We start from the raw sequence: 18,922 nt of genomic DNA, 5'->3' as shown, positions 1-18,922 counted from the left end.
TGGAAACCCACACTACACCGCAGGAGGAATCTTCACCCCACACTGGTCCACCCAAGGAGACAGCTACCTCCCTCTCCTGCCCCAGGGAGTGTGGAAATGCCCCTGCCAGTGTATTTAGTGCTTCTCACTCAGTGCAGGAGACCCAGGAGTCAGTGTCTGTCACTGCTGCTGCTGTTCCTCTGTTTGCTCAGCACCCCCCCCGGCCCCTGGGTCACTCAGGCCTGGAGCATGTGACCCTGAGCTTTCCCATCATGCTCGGAGCTGGATGTTGTCTGCCTGGAGCTCATGTGTCCAGGCCTGTGCCGCTGGTGGGCATGAGCTGTGTGTCGCCTGCGTGTGTCTGGGCCCACAGTGCTGCCCAGTGCCCTCAGGACAGCTGGCACAAGCGCTGCAGAGCTGCTGAGGGCACAAGCAGACAGGATCCATCACACTGATATTCCCAGGGTGTGCAGATCCAGACTCCTGTGGCCTGGGAAGAAATATCTCTATCATACCTGTGTAATACTTCAATGTGTGACGAGTAATAATCCTGAAGTCACTGTAAAAGTCTCTGGAATGTGAGACACACGAGTACAGCACAGCAGGGTGGACTGAACTACGGATATTAAGTGCTTTGTGTTTCCCACATTTCCACACTTGGTAACTCAAAAAAAGTATTAAAAAAACCTTTTAAGCAATGTTCTCCCGTGGAGTTGGGCTCCGGCTCTGAGCTCAGTCGCAAAGAAAACCCGTTCGGAACGAAGCTGGAGAGAACGGGAGCCTATTAGCGCCTCAGAGAACACACATTTTTGCTTTTATTCGAGATAGTATTGCATTAAAACGCAATAGTTGATTTGTGAACAATATTGCCGACTATATTATTATTTTGCATTCTTATATGCAATAATATTGTCCCATGCAAAGTAGCACTGATTCTAACAGCAGAAGACTACCGTCACACTCCTCTCTGTGCAGGAGAACGACTCTTCAGGATCACTTGTACTGTTTTCAGTACTGTAGACCGGAAGTAGAACACGCTGTGATTGAGCACTCCTGGGTTCAAGCCGTGTCGCGTTTGACACGCCTTTACACAAAGTGCAGAAACGGGTACTGTACAGAGGTTTTTGACTAATCTTTAAACGGAAAATATCTATGATGACTTGACAGCAAGACTTGCAGCTCTCTTTGCACAAAGAGGAGACGGTAGAGTCAATGCTAGTTTGTCTGGATCATATTACTGAATATATCATGCAAGATATTAATATAGTTGGCAATATTGTTCACATATTAATTATCGCGTTTTAACGCAGGTGTCTTATAGAAACGCAGTTTCTCGTTTAAATGCAAAAACACTTTCTCGTTTAATTTCAATACTATCTCCTATAACCTCAATAAGTTTTTAGTTTAAACGCTAAACTGTTTTTTTCCATGGCTCTCACAGGCTACTACAGCAGCTGACCCTGTGCTCAGCACTTCCGCTGGTCTAATTATCACGAACTGCTGCTCGGAGTCAGAACATTTCAATTAATCTCATCAGTAAGTTGATATACAGGCACCGTTAATACAGGATGATAAATTGTGTCTGTCTCGTATTTGTATAGAACTGAATGTCCAGGGCAATTTAGTGCAAATTTATTAACGTAAAAACTGAATTAATACTAAACATTTACAAGACGAGGTTATTAAACTACGTATGCATACTACAACTCTCACCTCCATAGAGTCCTGTACACACCCACTGTCCCGGCATTTCAGCTGTGTGATTGGACCAGAGTCACGTCACTCACATCATTTAATACAACCCCGGCGGTAATTGGACAACAGCATCGCCGCTCCCGCCCAGCGCAAGAGAGCCAGTGCTGATTGGGCGAGTGTCGCGGACAGGCTTCAGGTTTCGCGTTATCCGCGCTGATTGGTTCCGCGATCACTGGGCGAGAGCCACGGAAAATCGTCCTGTTCCGCGATGTCCGAGAGTCCGCCCTGATTGGGCGAGACTGCTGAAGCCCCTGCACTGATTGGTTAACAGCTTCGCCGTGTACGCCTATGTTGTGACGTCATATTACCGTGACGATGCTGCTAGTGCCCCGGTGCCTGTTGTGCGGTCTTGAGGTGGGTGTGTTGCTGCGGGACTAAAAAATACAAATAAAAACTGTCGCTGCAGAATTGGATGCAGTGGGCTGGTCTGTACGTGTCAAGCACTTCGCGAACCTGGACGGGTGTATTGAAATACAAAGAGAAGGTAGTTTTATATTTCAGTCGTCATTGCACAACTTATTCAGGGCTGAAGGAGGGCACATTGTTGATGAATTCGGCTGTATTGCTTTCAGTCTCCGTCTTTTTATTTCTGGAGCAGTTCAATCAGTTGCTCCTATCGTGGTTTTGAGGCATTTTATTTTACACATTGTAGCCGATTCCAAAGATCTGCTCAGACGCAGCTGAAACTCCAGGACTGTTGGATTGTGTTGTTTGTTCCAAATAGCTGGGAAAGTAAACCTCGTCTTTAAAATGGAAGTTTGGCCTCTTCTTCTCCGCTCATCTGTGATCTAGAGCCCTGATTTCCACTGAGCCTCCAGTTGAAATACTGTCTGTCCAGCTGTCAGTCCAGGTTAATCAGAGATTCGTCGCTGGCAGGTCGTGTCTTGCTGTCAAGAGCAGAGGGAGTTTCTCATTCTGTGTGGCTCAATCACACTGGAGTTTCCTAAACACGTTAGTGATGAGTCTGACTGATTACTTTATAACGTCATATTAAAGAATAAACCCAATTTTCTCATAAACACGAGATCACACGTGTAGCACTTCCATCTCTTTAAAATCAGCACAGCCTCGAGTTCTGGATTAGAAAAGACACAAATGACAACTACTTGCACATAAGTCTGGCACCTTTCTGCATAGTTTCAAAATCGGGATTAATAACACAAATCTGGATTCTTTATTCTCCCAGGAGACGTGTTTTAAACTCCACAGAGGCTGGACTGTCTTTCCCTTTTAAGCGAATTGCTTTACGTCATGCGTGGTCGTACAGACCTATTGGAAAGTGTTGGACAGTTTCCACTGGGATCAGCAGGACTTGTGAAGTGCCCCCTCTGCTGGCTCAGAAAGAAAATTGTTTCACACTTTATCTCCTTTTCTGTGATGTTTGTGACAAAAGTACAAAAGTTGTGATTGCTTCTACTGTTAACGCCTTGTAGAAAGCTGCTGCAGCTGTGAAAGTGAGTCAGCTTTATTCTGTCTTAACATACCGGTGAAGGCTGATGGACAGATCCCAGCGATTACTCGAATACCCTCCACAGCGCGGTGAAGCAGGAATGCTGTAGAGCTGGAGATGTGCAGTACGTATGAGCAGGGAGCTGCGTCAGCATGCGCAGGCTGCAGAGGAACAGGTGAAGGTTTATTTCCTGCTCAAAGGACAAGGAAAGAGACTCAACATGAAACATAGTGTCTCTTTTCTTCTCTTCTCAGCAGGAATAAACCTTGTTCCTCTGCAGCCTGCGCATGCTGACACAGCTCCCTACTTGAGCTGCTGTTCTTTCCTTGTTTCACTTTTGATATGTGCAGACCTTTTGTTTATTATATATCATAATGCACCTTTATCTTTGAGATGTACTGTATATATATACACACCTTCATGCATTTTGTTGATATTTTAATTCTCCAACATGATTTATCCATAAGTTTGCTATTTAAGTCTTGTACTGTATATATATTTAATAGTTCTCTTGCATTTAATATTCAGTTACCTCTTTCTACGTCTATTAACCCCTTATTGTTTACGACTTCGTGTATCAGTTTAGCCACAAGCTTAAACTTACTCAGACTTCTTAATTTGGTGAATCGGAACGGTTGTGTCGCCAGTTAAATTGACACACAGACAGACAAGACGCCCGAGCTCTGAATTCACACACACACTTTCTTTGTGTACCTAAACTGTGTTTTACAAGGTTTGAATCTGATTGCTTGAAATTAATAATGATCTCTAGTCTGGTTTCTAAATTTGGAAATCAGTAAATAAATCTGTATTGATCTTAATACAGTAACTTTTAGTTATTGATTCCTTTTGATTATTCTCTCTTTCCTCAAATCGTACGGTTCTTTCCCTGCTTGGTATTTAAAGGTTTTCTGTCTTTTCTCTTATACAGTTACAATTTAGATACTTGTTACTCCCTGATTCTCCTGACTTACATTATTTTGTTTAATATCTAGTTACTACACAAGCATAATCATCTGATTAATTTTATCCATGTTATTTTTCCTTTGTAGTTTTTTCATTTCCTTTAACATTATGTGCCCACTCACTGACCTGAGCACATTGTCTACATACCATCGATATCAACACTTTTCTTTTTCCTTCAATTTCAAAACATTTTCTTCTCCACAGTCATGCTAGATTTAAACACTTCTGATTAATGTCAGCACCTGGCTCAGCACCGAGGACCCTCTTGAGGCTACTGGAGTTTTGAGGCTGTCTGTGCTGTCTCTGAACTTCCTGCACCAGTCGACACCCATCTCTGGGAGTCAGGCTGCGTCATGCTTTTAATTCCATGGCTATTACCCAGGACTGCCTGGGTCTTATACTGCCCCCTGTTTCCCTCCTAAACCTGGTGAAGTTCTATAACTTGACGTCTCTTGGCGGCTGTGCCTCAGTTATAATGGGACACCAGCAGTCTTAACCCCTCACAGATTTGATCTTTCTCCATTTCTCCATGTCTTCATAGTCCTACATACCCACTTCCACTTACTAATGCATTTTCCTACTACTGATCATCTACTGTACCTGCTCTTCATATTCAGTGTGTACTCTTTATCTTTTAATCATATTCTCATGTACTAGACACAATCTTCCACACTGGATACTCTGTTTTAGAAATCCTCAACACTTTCCCTTATTTCTTCAGCTAGAAACACTGACTCTGCCTGTATGTGTTTCATGTCCTCTCCTCTTCTGACTGGTTCTGCACTGCTGGGCTCTGTCCCTTATTGCTGCTATAAATTCAGACTGACCGGTGCTCTGCAGTCGTCCTCGGTTCTGCAGGAGAATTCAGCTCATTCTCTGATCTTTTTCCACACCTGGCTTTGTATCTTTATAAATATGTTGTTAGTTATACTGGTATTCCTGATGTTAGAGCTCTGTTGCACTAATTCTGTTTTCTCTCCCACAGGGTCTCTCTCTGTCTCTGGGTGTTCTTGTGCAGCAGTCTGAGCTCTGACTCAGTGATGGACAGGTGTCGTCCCCACTATAGGAGAGACACTAGAGAAGAGTGTCTCGCTCTCTGCCTGTCCAGACCCCTTCAGCACAGCCTCCCACTGACACTCATTCACACTGTGGAAGTGTTTCTGTAAGTCTAATTTTATTTTTTCTATTTTATTGATTTATTATGTTGGAAATGAAGCTGTGCTCTCTAAGCCTCTGTAGATGTGTTTTGCAATTTAAACTGAGCTTCACAACACAGTGAAGTGACACTGTTACTACTAATAACAGTCCAGTGTCCAGAGTCTGGAGGAGGGGTCAGTACTGCCCACAGTCCAGTGTCCAGTGTCTGGAGGAGGGGTCAATACTGCTCACAGTCCAGTGTCCAGAGTCCTGGGATGTGTTCTAAGAGAGTTGAGCACCACTGAGCAGAGCTTTCACACTGCTTACAGGATTAGTGTGCGGAGACGACTGTCTGTGTCTCCTCTGATCTCTCACATGCTCTGTGTGATGTTGTGTATACTGTATTTGTACTGTTCTTGTATTTTTTGAAACTGTGTTTGTGTGTAAAACAGCTGCTTGTATGCAAAACACATTTCTGAGACGTCGGACAACGGGGTATTGTCTGTATAATATTGTAATAAAGAATTAAATGCTGCTTAAGTGTATTTTATTGAGTCTTCTGTTTGCCCCTCAGCACAGACCTGTCCACTCCACAGCAAACAACACCAGTCCTCTGCTCTGTCAAATTACACAAAACCCTTTGTGTCAGAAAAGCAGTTATGGAGTGGAGACACAACAGTGGTAACAAATTCATGATGTGTATTTCTCAAAAACAAACGGTGTAATGTTCCCTTTCTCAGCTGGGCCTTCAATACTGTTTGGCAGGATGGGTTTGATTGAGAGGGTCAAATTAATTTGACAAAAACAGAATTTGTTTCAGGAAATTTTGATTTGTTTAAAGTAAATGTGTTTGTAGTCCTTCCATGAATTCTTCCACTAGAATAATGGGGATTTTTGACCTGGGGGTGTAATTTAGGCTCTTTTTCTTTCATGAAAGTTTTGTAGAAACAAACTAGTTATTTCTTTTCCAAGGTTTACTGAAAATTAAATAATACAAGTAAAGGGCAAACAGTGAAAATACTGAACAATCTCTTACCAGAGATCATTACAAACCTGAAGACCTCAAGCCTCTTATGAATATTAAAGGAGGGAGTCGCACTGGAACATTTTGTGGACATGATAACTACGCAGTACGAACATCTGATTCATTATAAATACGTGTTTTTTTTTCAGTTGAACACAGGTGTAGAAGTTAGTGCTTCCAGCCTCAGAGCCTCTTCAGACTCCTGTTCTGTCTCAAGGTGTCCTGTTTCTCTGCAGCCTGATGGCCTCCCGACACACAGACACCACTCCACAGCCAGAACCAGTTTCCTGTTTCCTTTCCAGTGTGGAGTCGACACCTGCTTGTTCCTTGTGTTCCCTGTGAGCAGTGTTGCCTTGAGGTGAATAAAGAGCATGAGTGGGCAGTGTAGTGTCAGTGTGGGAGCCCATCCTGTCTCAGGGTATTGCAGTGTGAAGGTGGGACCTTGATACTGGAATCAGAGCTACTTGCAGCCTCTCCAGTCCACTGCATTACAGTGTAACTGCACCCAGTGCTGTTGAATTGATAATTAGCAGGATCAGCAGTAATTAAGCAGCTGATTGAGTCAGATTACTGCAGTGGAGTGCACTGGAAGGGCTGCAAGCTGAGTAGCTCAGACTAAAACCTGTTTGTAACCTCAGATGAGATTTATTTTCTTGTTTAACTGTCCCTGTTAGGGGATTTTTGGTCTCTCGTGTCCCTGTTTGAAAACGCGCTGTTTAGCAGCAGAGACGAGCAGCTCCGGGATCCGCCGCCCCTATTGGCCGAGTCTGAATGAGAAGGCAGGTGCGGTCAGTCTGCAATTAGACTTCAATCCGCGGCTGTTTAGCGGATCCGACGCCCGAGTCGCTTCTCTGCCTTTAAATAGCGAGTTTGGAAACAGGGAAAGTTTCTCAAATTTACTGTTTAGCTAGAGTGGGATTCTGGGCGACGGCTGTCGGCTTTTCTCGGTCCGAGTGGAAAATGTTATAAGATGGGGCTTGAAAGGTAATTTATTTCGAGACTTACTTTTGTCCGAGCTGCCGGACGGGCTGTAGGACTTGTGGCTTCGACTCTGCGGAGAAACATGGTATTAAAATCGTGCTTCAGCTTCTTTAAACTGCTTAGGTTGAATTTTGTTTTTACCTGCACAAAATGCTTTTTCTCGTTTGTATTCCAGGCTTCTGCAGGATCCTGGCGCGGCTCTGGGCTTTAAACGGCAGCTGTCGGGTCCTTCTCGGCGTGGAGACCTGAGCGCAGACCCACCCGTGTACCGAGTGACCGGAGCTCCGCGGCGGATTCACAGGCGAGTCCGAGTTTCTTCTTCCTAGAGGCCGAGAGAGACCCGGTCAGGAAAGCGCACCTTCAGGACTCGTTTAGGACTGAAACCCACTTTCACAGGGGCTTCGTCTCTCTTACCGGTATCGACTCACTGTGCAGCTGCAGGTCCGGCTGGGTTTTCTTTCTCCGGAGCCGGTTTGCATTTAGACGCGCCGACCGGTCTGTTTAGCTTGAACTGGGGGAAACCGGAGTCCCCCCACCTCCCCTGACCCCAGCCTGCACGGGCCTGGAGCACAGACCCGCCCCTATTTATAACGTGAACCCCTGATGAGCGCGAAAAGGACGACAGAGGTAGCAAAATAAGAGACACCGGGGACCGAATGTGTGGATACCTGCTTAATAACACTGCTGTATAGTGTCATTGTTTAAGCCTTATATCCTTTATATCCCCCTGCATCCCCGAGACTGGCCAGATCAGCGCTACTCAACACCTGCTCCGTTAACAGCAAGGCTCTTCTTTTATGTGCCATTTATGTGATTTACTACAATCTAGGTCCTATAACTGTACCTCCTTCCTCTTCTTTTGAGTGTCTTGTTGTAAGTGTTTCTATCCCCCAATCTACTATTATTGCCACAGATCACAACTTTGCAACACATTCTTAGATTTCTTTAGTTCTAAGATTGACAACATCCGGCATCACATTCTCTCCACTGCGGATATCATTTCCACACCTCCTCCCTCCTCATCCAGCTTCTCTCTTCTTGACTCAGCATCCCTAAGCAAACTAGTTACGCGCATGAAACCCACCACATCTATTTTAGATCCCATTCCCACCTTTATTCCAGTCCTGTTTCTCTTCTCTCTGTCCCATTGTCCTCAATATAAGACATGAATCCTTGAGCACCGGCATTGTACCAACGGTCCTCAAGACTGCAGCCATTACCCCCGTGCCAAAAAAGCCCAACATGGCTCTCGACAATCTTACCAACTCTCGCCCCATCTCCAACTGACCCTTTCTCTCTAAAATTCTAGAACGTGCTGTCACACTTCAGTTACATAACCACCTCATGACAAACAACCTTTTCGAACCCCTCCAATCTGGCTTCCGTCAACTTCACAGCACAGAAACCGCCCTGGTCAAAGTCACCAACGATCTCCTCATAGCTTCTGATTCTGGTTCTCTTTCCATACTCATCCTTCTTGATCTCAGTGCTGCCTTTGACACTGTTGACCATAACATCTTGCTTTCTCGTCTCGAGACTGTGTTTGGAGTCTCTGACACTGCCCTCAAATGGTTTAAGTCTTACCTCACTGATCGCTGTCACTTTGTCTCTCTCAATGGGTACAGGTCTGAAATTGGTCTTGTCAAGTCTGGTGTCCCTCAGGGCTCAATACTGGGCCCCTTGCTCTTCAGCATTTACATGTTCCCACTTGGTCAGCTTTTAAGATCACATGGCCTCAGCTTTCATTTTTACGCTGACGATACTCAAATATACATCCATACCAAACCCGACACTGATGTGGCTGTCTCTGTTCTATCTAATTGCATCTCTGACATAAAAATTTGTATGACTCAACTTCCTTCATCTTAACTGTGCTAAGACTGAAGTCATGCTTATTGGCACCCCCCATCAACTTCGTAAAGCCAGTCCTGTAACCCTGTCTGTAGATGGCTCTGTACTTGAGCTTCAATCAAAATTGAAAAACCTTGGGGATATATTCGATTCTGGCTTAACATTCGACTCACATGTACAGCATACTGTCAAAACATCTTTTTTTCACCTTAGAAATATCGCAAGACTACACCCTATGCTATCATTAACTGTGGCTGAAAAGCTGATCAACATATTTGTATTCTCTCGAATTGACTACTGCAATGCTCTACTCCCTGGGGTATCTAAATCTACCCTGAACAAGCTGCAGTATGTCCAAAATTCAGCAGCCAGAATCCTGACCAGGTCTAGTGCAAGTGTTCACATTACTCCTATCCTGGAGTCCTTGCACTGGCTTCCGGTCAAATTCCGCGTGGACTTTAAAATCCTCATGCTCACCTACAAGGCTTTACATGGCTTGGCACCTCAATACCTGTCTGAACTTTTATTGCCCTACTCCCCACCTCGCAACCTCCGCTCTTCAAATTCTGCCCTCCTTACTGTCCCCCAAGCCCGTCTACATTGTATGGGCGACAGGGCCTTCTCCTGCTATGCCCCCAAGCTCTGGAACTCTTTGCCCAAGGATATTAGAGAGTCACCTTCTCTAAACTCCTTCAAATCCAGACTCAAAACCTTCTTCTTCAGAAAAGCCTTTACTTAACTGGTTCCATTCTTCACCCCTCTGCTCTTCTTAATACCACCTTCCACGGTCTCCTCTATTGTTATTGTTGTATTGTTGTAATTATAATTGTGTCCTGTCTTGTGAAATTTTCTTAATTATTGTTGTAGTCTTCTTATTTATTATTGTCATCCTGTAAAGTGCTTTTAGAAGCCACCTTTAAAGGTGCTATATAAAATAAAGTTTATTATTGTTATTATATTTAAAGATGTAGTAAATGTAGTTAATTTAATATCCAGAGTAACCGCCGATATCGAAATATCCCATTTTAAAACGATCGTATAGCGAGTTGCAATAAGTTATGATTTAGAATTATACTGGTCATGTGTCCTTTTCCAGAGCCAGGATCCAGCCTGTGTGGTGGTGCAGTTGGACAGTGCCTCTAGTGGTCATGTGCAATACTACAGCCTGGAGCCCTGTGACTGGACAGCTGACCCACAGGGGCTCAGGAGAGGGAGCCGGGCCTGAAGCAGAGAGCCAGCAGTGTGCTGGAGCCCAGCCTGTCTGAGAGGGAGGAGACGGGAGCCCTGCAGGTGAGTGTGGGGCTGTGGCCCAGAGAGGATGGTGGACAGTGGGGTCCTGCCCAGCACCCCTGGAGAAGGAGAGGAAGGACTGTCTGCAGAGGCCAGAGCTGTCAGCCCAGCATAGGGCATCCCAGAGGCTTCTCCTGGCCAAGCAGAGGGGGCTCAGCCTCCCCAGGGAAGAGCCGCTGGCTGGGTATCTAGAGGGAGGAGGAGCTGTTGACCTTCCTGCTGCTTCTCCACTCGTCCCCAGGGCAGCTGTCCTGTTAGTATCCAGCAGCACCAGTGCTGCTCCTGAGACCCTCATTCTGCCTCTCTGGCTGTTCCTGAACACTCCCTGTGTGGCTGTTTGCTGACAATGATGCCTGTGGAGCTTTAAACTAAACTGCCCTGTGTCCCTGCCTGCTTCAGCTCATACTCCCCATTCCCATCAGCAGGGCTGCCTCTCAGTGTCACTGTGTTCATTCTGACTTCCCACTGCTTCACTGACTGGGTTTCTCCTGGGCCAGTCTGGCCTGGACCTGTGTCTTCTATCCCTTTACACCCTGTGATCTCTGGCTCAAGACTGTCAGGCCTGGGGGCTGGGGGGCCGATTCTCATCAGCAGGGAAAGAGCCCATCAGCCCCAGAGACACAGGAGCCCCTGAGACAGAACAGAGTCTGAGAGCAACAACCTCTACTGCTGTGTGAACTGAGTGATGAAAATAAACTCCAGAATGATCAGTGCCACTATCCAGACTTGTGTGTCATTATTCACTTCTCATTTGTTTCTATAGCTTTTCTCTGACCAGCTGTCCACAGGTCCTGCACTGACCAGACAGCAGGTCAGTCAGTATGTCAGCTGGAGCCTCAGTGCAGGCTGGGACTACAGGTCACTATTCAGCACAGAAGAAAAGGCAACAATTCAACTGAAAGATGCAGTTTAGGTTCTGTGTTCCACAAGGCTGGTTATGAACATTAGTAATATCTCAACTCTCCTTTCAGTCTGGTAACCTGAATCCTGTGTGGGAGGAGGCTGGACCCTGCTGGTCCCCTGTGTGTGAGGAGAGTGTCCATGTCCCCCTGTGACCTGAAACACTGCCCAGGCTGTAGAGCTCCACTCCGGCTCTCTGCAAGGGGCTGAGCCCTGTCTTTCATCTGAACCTGGCTGGACAGACGCGTCCCACACTGGTGCTGGACACAGCTCTGTGAAACTCCCTGGCTGAAGACGACCAAGCTCCCTTTATCCATTAATACTGACTGAACTGATCCTCACTCCATTAATACTGACTGAACTGATCCTTGCTCCATTAATACTGACTGAACTGATCCTCACTCCATTAACACTGACTGAACTGATCCTCACTCCATTAATACTGACTGAACTGATCCTCACTCCATTAACACTGACTGAACTGATCCTCACTCCATTAATACTGACTGAACTGATCTTCACTTCATTAACATGGACTGAACTGATCCTCACTCCATTAATACTGACTGAACTGATCCTCACTCCATTAATACTGACTGAACTGATCCTCACTCCATTAACACAGACTGAACTGATCCTCACTCCATTAACACTGACAGTCCAGAGGAGACAACAAACACACAGAGTCCCATTGGACACAGCAAGACAGCCCAGACATCTTCACACAGGCTGGATTGTCTCAAATACAAAATATTAACAATATAATCTGTAAAATACACAACAGAAATTTTACCTTTGAGAAATAAGCATTGACAAAAATAATTTCAAAATTCAAAAATGCAAAAAAATTAAAAACGTTGGAATAAAATCCCCAAGTTGGTGTCTGTCAGTGACCCCAGCCTGGAGGACAGAAGGAGAGACAGAGTGAGGACCAGTGGAGAGACAGGAGACCAGGATCGTCTCCAGGAATCAGCAGAGGAGTCCCAGCAGACACACTGTCTCTCTCTCAAGGGGGCGGCCAGACTGTCACAGCATCCCCCTCACAGATCCAGCGGAGAGGTATTTCACAGGTTCCTGAATACACAGTAAATGAACCCTTGCTTCTGTATCCAGTGGCACAGTACCCTGAGTAACTCATATCAGCTGTGACCCTGTGAGAGAGAAGGAGATCAGAGTCACTGAGCCAGTCTGCTCACCTCAACACACCAGCACCTCTCTCTCCAGCTCCCTCTGCTGTCTCAGAGAAGACCTCCTGTGAAAACTGTCCTGTTATTCCTCACATTGCTGTTGACACATAGGAGCTCATGTTAACTTTTCTCTTTGATCAATAAGATTTACTCAGCAAGTTACAGTTTCTTACAAGTTAGATCATATTTACTTGTCTGTTTGACTTACTTCCTGCCACACAGTTAGAGACTCTGAAAACACAGTCAGTGGACCTGAGACACAACACAGTCAGAGCAGTGATTCCTCCACAGTACCAATAAAACACCAGCAGTGCAGTACAGGTCAGTGGGACTGATCACTGCAGGGGCTCAGTTTGTTCTCATTCTGAGCACTTTAGAGCTGCTTCTTCCTTCAGGCCCCCTGAATTATTCACTGACTGTGGGAAATTCTGCTCCTGAATAAAAAGTCCCTTTGCTTTGTGAATTAGGATTGTCAACCTGTTTCAGACCATCCGTAGGGAAAATCGAGTGAATTTCACTACTCAGAGAAGAGACTCAGAGCTGCAGACAGACAGGCTGTGTGTGAGAAGAGAGCAGGCAGACAGTATCTGACTTCAGTGGAGACATGATCTTAAACTTGTGATGTTGTGAGACGTGTGCCTGAGGTTTCTCTCTCATGTCTCCTGCAGGAGTGTATGTGAATCACAGGTGAGTCCAGGCTGTTATGTCTCTGAGATTATGTCCAGAAGACAAAGTGCTGGAGAGTCTCTCGATGGGGTTGAAGTGACACAGCTGGGAGGAGCTACAGCTGTGATGTTCAGGAGACTCTTGTCTGCAGAGACCTGGACTGAAACGTGTGGCTGAAGTCCAGTCCTCCTGCATGACAACACTGAGAGAGGATTTCTGACATGCGATGTTCTGGCTTTTCCTAAAAATTGCATTTTTTTTACTCTTATTGTGAAATACACTGGAGCCTTTAATCTGTTTTAATGGCATTAATTGGAACTTCATCATCTCTGGCTGTGTATTCCGACTCAGTGCTGTGGATTAATGTTCTGTAAGAATCCACATTCTATTTTTCCAGTATCTAAACTGGAATGTTTCATCTGTAATAGTGACCCAGTGACACCCTTGAAACTGTTTATGTACCATCCAGTATCAAGTGGGCTTGACAAACACACAACACAAAACACAACAGACACACAACACACACACTTACACTTTACTGTCCAGGACTGTTCCATCAACCCATCTCCACTGAGATTCCCATTCCTTCCTGCTCAGACCAATCCAGTAGTAACTGTTGTTCTTTACTAGACGTCCCAGGAGCTCCTGCAGAGACACACGGAGCAGGTCAGCTCACCCTGGACACCAGCACCAGTCCAGCTGGACTCCAGGTCAGCTCACCCTGGACACCAGCACCAGTCCAGCTACCTGAACACCTGAACCTGAACACATCTTCCTTCTCCTCACGAAAGAGAACAGACTCACAGTGAACACATACAGAGTGAACTCAGCTCACATATCCAGCCTCATTAACTGGATTCAGAGACAATCAGAACGTGTGTTTCCCATCATCACTGAGAGTCAAGACCAGGTTAGAGGTCTTTACTAGAGACCTGTCATTTCTACTGTTCCAGACAGTAACCATCAAGGGCAGTTTGGGATGTATAAACATCTCTTCATTACAGTACCTCAGCCATTTCTTGATTAATAATTCAAATCCATCAGTTCCTCTTCTAACCAGATATTTTCTATCTCTGTGTCTGACTGGGTTTCCTTGAAAACGTGCAGCTGTGAGCAGGAAACAGCTGCTTTTCCAGAGTTAAACGTCCCGCTGATGGGGCTTGTCTGGGTAGCTGGTTCCACACTGTCACAGCCCTTCATGCCAGTGAGAGCAGCAGGAAAGGAGGTTGTGGGTCTGGTGTCAGCTGGGCAGTGTGTCTCCTGGGACAGGGCTGGTCTGAGATCAGAAACTGTATCTGAGCCCACAGTGGGCATGATCTCACTGTGCCTGGTGTTGGGCAGCACTGCCTGTGAGCTGTAGAGCAGAGATCCATCCCCACACTCTCATCTCTCACACTGCTGCTCACTCTGCTCTGTTCACACACAGGCTGTACAGGGGAAATAGTCACTGCTTTTCAAACTCTGGAAGTGGAAACACAGATTAACCTCTTTTTTGAGGGGGTGATGGGGAAAATGTTTTGGGGGATTGGTACAGTCGTAGGTGCTGCAGTGGTCAGCAGGGTGGCCCTGGGTTCAGTTCAGTATATTTTTGGAGGATTAAAAACCTATTTAGAACATTAAAACTCTCCTTGTATTTTTGGAATGGCTTTTCAGTGGAGTGTTTTCAGAATGTAAACTAAACTCTCTCCCTCAGTGAGACTGTGGTGAATCTCTTGTTCTCACCAGTTCCTTTTTGTCATTAATCACCAGCAGCTGAGCTCCCACTGACCAACAGAACTGATTCCCAGACTCCCAGGATCTCGGGTCTGTAGAGACGTAGTAACATCTTCCACTGTCTCCCCACTTCCATCCCTCTGGACAGCACTACTGCTCTGTACAGACAGACACACAGGAATCACCTGGATTAATACTGACTGAGCCTCAGGGATTCCTCAGGACTCTCCTCTGTACAGACAGACACACAGGAATCACCTGGATTAATACTGACTGAGCCTCAGGGATTCCTCAGGACTCTCCTCTGTACAGACAGACACACAGGAATCACCTGGATTAATACTGACTGAGCCTCAGGGATTCCTCAGGACTCTCCTCTGTACAGACAGACACACAGGAATCACCTGGATTAATACTGACTGAGCCTCAGGGATTCCTCAGGACTCTCCTCTGTACAGACAGACACACAGGAATCACCTGGATTAATACTGACTGAGCCTCAGGGATTCCTCAGGACTCTCTTCTGTACAGACAGACACACAGGAATCACCTGGATTAATACTGACTGAGCCTCAGGGATTCCTCAGGACTCTCCTCTGTACAGACAGACACACAGGAATCACCTGGATTAATACTGACTGAGCCTCAGGGATTCCTCAGGACTCTCTTCTGTACAGACTCTCTCAGTTCAGTGACACTCAACCACTGAGCTCCTGTACTGTTTCTCCTGGAGTCCTGCAGCACTGAGACTCACACTGACAGATGGGTCAGTAGTGAGTCTCTACCTGATTGTCACTGACTATGTAGAGAACAGCCCTGAGACTCTTATCCTCATGTCTGAGAGTCTGTCTGTCTTCTCAAACACGTCTCTTACCAATAGCAGCAGCTCCAGCTCCTGCTGAGACATGGAGTCAGGCTGCAGTCTGTCTCAGGAGAGTCCTGCACCAGAGGAGACTGGGGTTTCTACACCCTTGTCATGTGATCTTACCTTCCCAGGAGTCACAGCTCTCGCCACACACTGCAGTAGAGTCACTTCCTGTACCTTCACAATCACAGTGTAGAACATCAACATGACAGGACTGTTCTGTGTCTCAGTTACACACATGAGGTGAGAATTCTATCTCCATCACTACCAGTGTATGAGACAGCGCCCCCTGTGTGTTGGTGGAAGAGGTGCCCTGATGTGTGCAGATGTGCACAGGTGTGTACAGATGTTACAGGTGTGTACAGGTGTGTACAGAGGGCTCTGTAGGCTGGAGCAGAGCACTGTCACTCACTGTCACTGAAGCTCACATGTAGAGTTAAAAGGACAGACATTTTCTACAGCCAGCAGACACAACCCCTCACACTCACTACACCACAGGACTCTCAGGGCTGATCACACACTAAACCATCAGTCTCCACACTCAGTCTCCTCTCCTATAGTCCTACAGAGCACAGCTGGGCTCCTCACAGACAGAACAGCTGCCAGTTCACCAGCTACAGCTCATTGTGCCCAGAAATCAAGACCATTATTATAAAAAAACACCTGTTTCCAAAAGCATCATCAAGAACTGAGCTCAGATATCACTGCTGCTGCTTTCTGAAAGATCTCAACACAGTTCTGGGTCAGAGGAGTCACTAGTCCAGCTGTCCTGATGGTTATAAATTCTCGACATGTTCATGTAGAAACAGAAAAGGGAGAGAGCTCTTGCTGTCACCCTCTCACTCCTCTGACAGACCAGACCCCTCCCTGCTCACAGTCCTGCTGAAGACCCGTCTGCTCTGTCAGTGCAGCTCCAGACCAACCTGAAGACCAGCTCTGTCCAAGAAACAGGTCTTCTCTCTCCTCTCTGCTGCTGTTTCACCCTGCAGACCTGTCACTCCTACACACACTCAACTCTCACTCCTACACACACACTTCACTCTCACTCCTACACACACTCAACTCTCACTCCTACACACACACTCAACTCTCACTCCCACACACACTCAACTCTCACTCCCACACACACACACTCAACTCTCACTCCTACACACACACAATCAACTCTCACTCCTACACACACACACTCAACTCTCACTCCTACACACACACTCAACTCTCACTCCTACACACACACACTCAACTCTCACTCCTACACACACTCAACTCTCACTCCCACACACACACACTCAACTCTCACTCCCACACACACACTTACTTCTCTTCCCAGTAGAAGGGTCCACACAGAACTTCTCCAGCTGTTTCCTGTATCTCTCAGCTTCATTCCTGTGATTCTCAGCTTCAATCCTGTGTTTCTCAGATTCATTCTTGTATCTCTTAGCTTCACTCCTGTGTTTTTCAGATTCATTCTTGTATCTCTCAGCTTCACTCCTGTATCTTTCAGCATCATTCCTGTGTGTCTCAGATTTATTCTGGTTTCCCTCCAGCTCCTCCTCCTTCTTCTCCAGTCTTCTCTCCCAGTCTGAGCTGTTCTGTTTCCACACTGCAGGTCACAGCCCCAGAACACACAACATCATTTAATCAACCAGATTCATCTGTCTGTCATCTGTATATCAGCTGTCTGTCTCTGTCTGCCTGATCCATCAATCACAGGAATGATCCACTTCAGTAGTATTATCATCTCCTGGTCTGTGCATCTCTGATCTTAATTATGTAATTAAACTAATGATTTACAATTAATATCATGAGTATTTCAGTGCTAGTTGAGAAAGGGTGTGTGTCTGGATGAGGACAGATAAGAGCACAGCGATCCACACAGGAAGCAGGAGCTACAGCAGACAGCTCTCCTGGGGGACTGGGAGCTGCAGGAAGCTCCGCCTGAGAGGACCTGTGTGTTCCTGCAGAGTCTTCTGTCCTCATCCAGACAGCCTGGGCACAGCCTGCTGGGATGTGTACAGAGAGAGAGGACTTTAAACCCAGGGAGGTTGTGATGAAGTTTTACGTCATGGTAAAACCCTACTGTTACGATCCCTGCCTCTCAGCAACGAAAGAGGCAGAAGAAGGCGTAGCCTTAGTTCATCAGTCCACCTGTCAGGGTGCACTTTCACCACCCCAGCTCCGTCTCATCTGGTATTCAAGCACTTGTCTTTCCCTACCCCCTCGCTCAGTATTGGTTTCCCTTTCGAGCTACTTAGTTGCGCTACGCCCTCTACCTCCTTGTGCTGTTCTGGTTCCGACTCTGGTTTCTCCTCTTTTACTAAGTCTTTGGATTACGGCTCGGCTTCGGTTGCTTTCTCCCCGTTTCGTTCTCTGGCTTCCCCTGGACTCTCGGCTCTCTCCTTCGGCTTCGGTATTTGGATCACGACTTGTCTCTATCGGCTCCCGCAAGTGGGTTCACTACTTGGTTTCGGTTTCACTAGCCGAATCCGTAACACCTACATACAATACTGTGTTCAGCTCCCCAGTAACAGTATTTTACAATACAGAACAGCAAAGAGATTATTGTTATTATTATTAGTGAAAACCTGTCTGGCACTCCATATTTAGCTCACAGCTCTGAAAGGAAAGTAAGATTTTGTGAAGCTGGTCTCACACTTCAACACTTAAACACTAAATCATCAATACAAAATCATTACACTTTGTAAAATTTATTTAATTATATTAGATCATTTCTGAATGAAGAAATCCCCAACACACTAGCCTCTGTACTTACACATATATTGTAGGTAGATCAGTTATAGTCCTGTTCGTACATATATTCTCACTCTCATTAATAATACTATGTTTCTCAACCTTTTCTGTGTGTTTATAGTGTGTTTGTACCTCTATTCTCTATAATCATGAGTCTTGTTCACTGCTATTTTCTGTTTTAGCTTGTGAAGACAAAACCACAACCTTCCCCACAGAGAAGCTCTGTATGACCAGAGGAACGTCACCATGGCAACAGGGCTCAAATACAGAAACATCAACACTTCACACTGCTACAGGAAACACAACTGTGGTGTTAAAAATACTTTCAGAAAAAATTAAACACTTCACTGGCTTTGTGCAATTAGGACTTTCAGGTCATGTGACTTGTAGTCTCTCCCTGTCTCAGG

General features: G+C 45.9%; 2 protein-coding genes and 3 long non-coding RNA genes across 15 annotated transcripts in view; 1 reads left to right on the top strand and 4 right to left on the bottom strand.

The window, feature by feature from the left end:
• LOC148640516 (uncharacterized) overlaps positions 1 to 1,919 on the bottom strand; it is a 12,549-nt gene extending 10,630 nt beyond the window's left edge. The window contains exons 1-2 of one of the 9 annotated variants that reach the window (XM_088619816.1): positions 1,693 to 1,907; positions 12 to 469 (exon numbers count right to left, since the gene is read on the bottom strand). Coding sequence is in view for 7 of the 9 variants with exons in the window: in XM_088619818.1 (XP_088475944.1) it covers positions 1,693 to 1,729 (37 nt within the window). In the remaining 2 variants the exon portion in view is untranslated. Of the gene's footprint in view, positions 1 to 11; positions 470 to 1,692 lie in introns of all 9 variants that reach the window. The other 8 variants (XM_088619818.1, XM_088619821.1, XM_088619812.1 and 5 more) reach the window with 8 other exon arrangements.
• The window catches only part of LOC148640514 (uncharacterized), a 22,323-nt gene extending 14,163 nt beyond the window's left edge, over positions 1 to 8,160 (bottom strand). The window contains exon 1 of the long non-coding RNA XR_015930367.1: positions 7,829 to 8,160. This is a non-coding gene — a long non-coding RNA (uncharacterized LOC148640514). The remainder of the gene's footprint in view (positions 1 to 7,828) is intronic.
• Positions 2,088 to 18,922, top strand: LOC148640513 (uncharacterized). 3 transcript variants are annotated; one of them, XR_015930365.1, is made up of 3 exons: positions 2,088 to 2,218; positions 5,136 to 5,312; positions 18,698 to 18,922. It is a non-coding gene; the product is annotated as an uncharacterized LOC148640513 (long non-coding RNA). The 3 variants fall into 3 exon arrangements; XR_015930363.1 differs by lacking the exon at positions 18,698 to 18,922 and adding an exon at positions 13,189 to 13,456; XR_015930364.1 differs by lacking the exon at positions 18,698 to 18,922 and adding an exon at positions 11,405 to 11,594.
• On the bottom strand, positions 7,198 to 7,508 carry LOC148640515 (uncharacterized). The gene is made up of 2 exons (XR_015930368.1): positions 7,434 to 7,508; positions 7,198 to 7,362 (listed from the first exon to the last, which is right to left on the bottom strand). It is a non-coding gene; the product is annotated as an uncharacterized LOC148640515 (long non-coding RNA).
• The window catches only part of LOC148640511 (uncharacterized), a 46,965-nt gene continuing 40,145 nt past the window's right edge, over positions 12,103 to 18,922 (bottom strand). Inside the window, exon 8 of the mRNA XM_088619801.1 lies at positions 12,103 to 12,484. Within this exon, the coding sequence (XP_088475927.1) occupies positions 12,340 to 12,484 (145 nt within the window). The 3' untranslated portion in view covers positions 12,103 to 12,339. The remainder of the gene's footprint in view (positions 12,485 to 18,922) is intronic.

The sequence above is a fragment of the Lepisosteus platostomus genome, chromosome 25, assembly GCF_059453375.1.
Source record: "Lepisosteus platostomus isolate fLepPlt1 chromosome 25, fLepPlt1.hap1, whole genome shotgun sequence".
NCBI classification, from domain to species: Eukaryota; Metazoa; Chordata; class Actinopteri; order Semionotiformes; family Lepisosteidae; genus Lepisosteus; species Lepisosteus platostomus.
The sequence above is the reverse complement of the archived record's forward strand: the minus strand, read 5'-3'. Positions and strand labels throughout refer to the sequence as shown.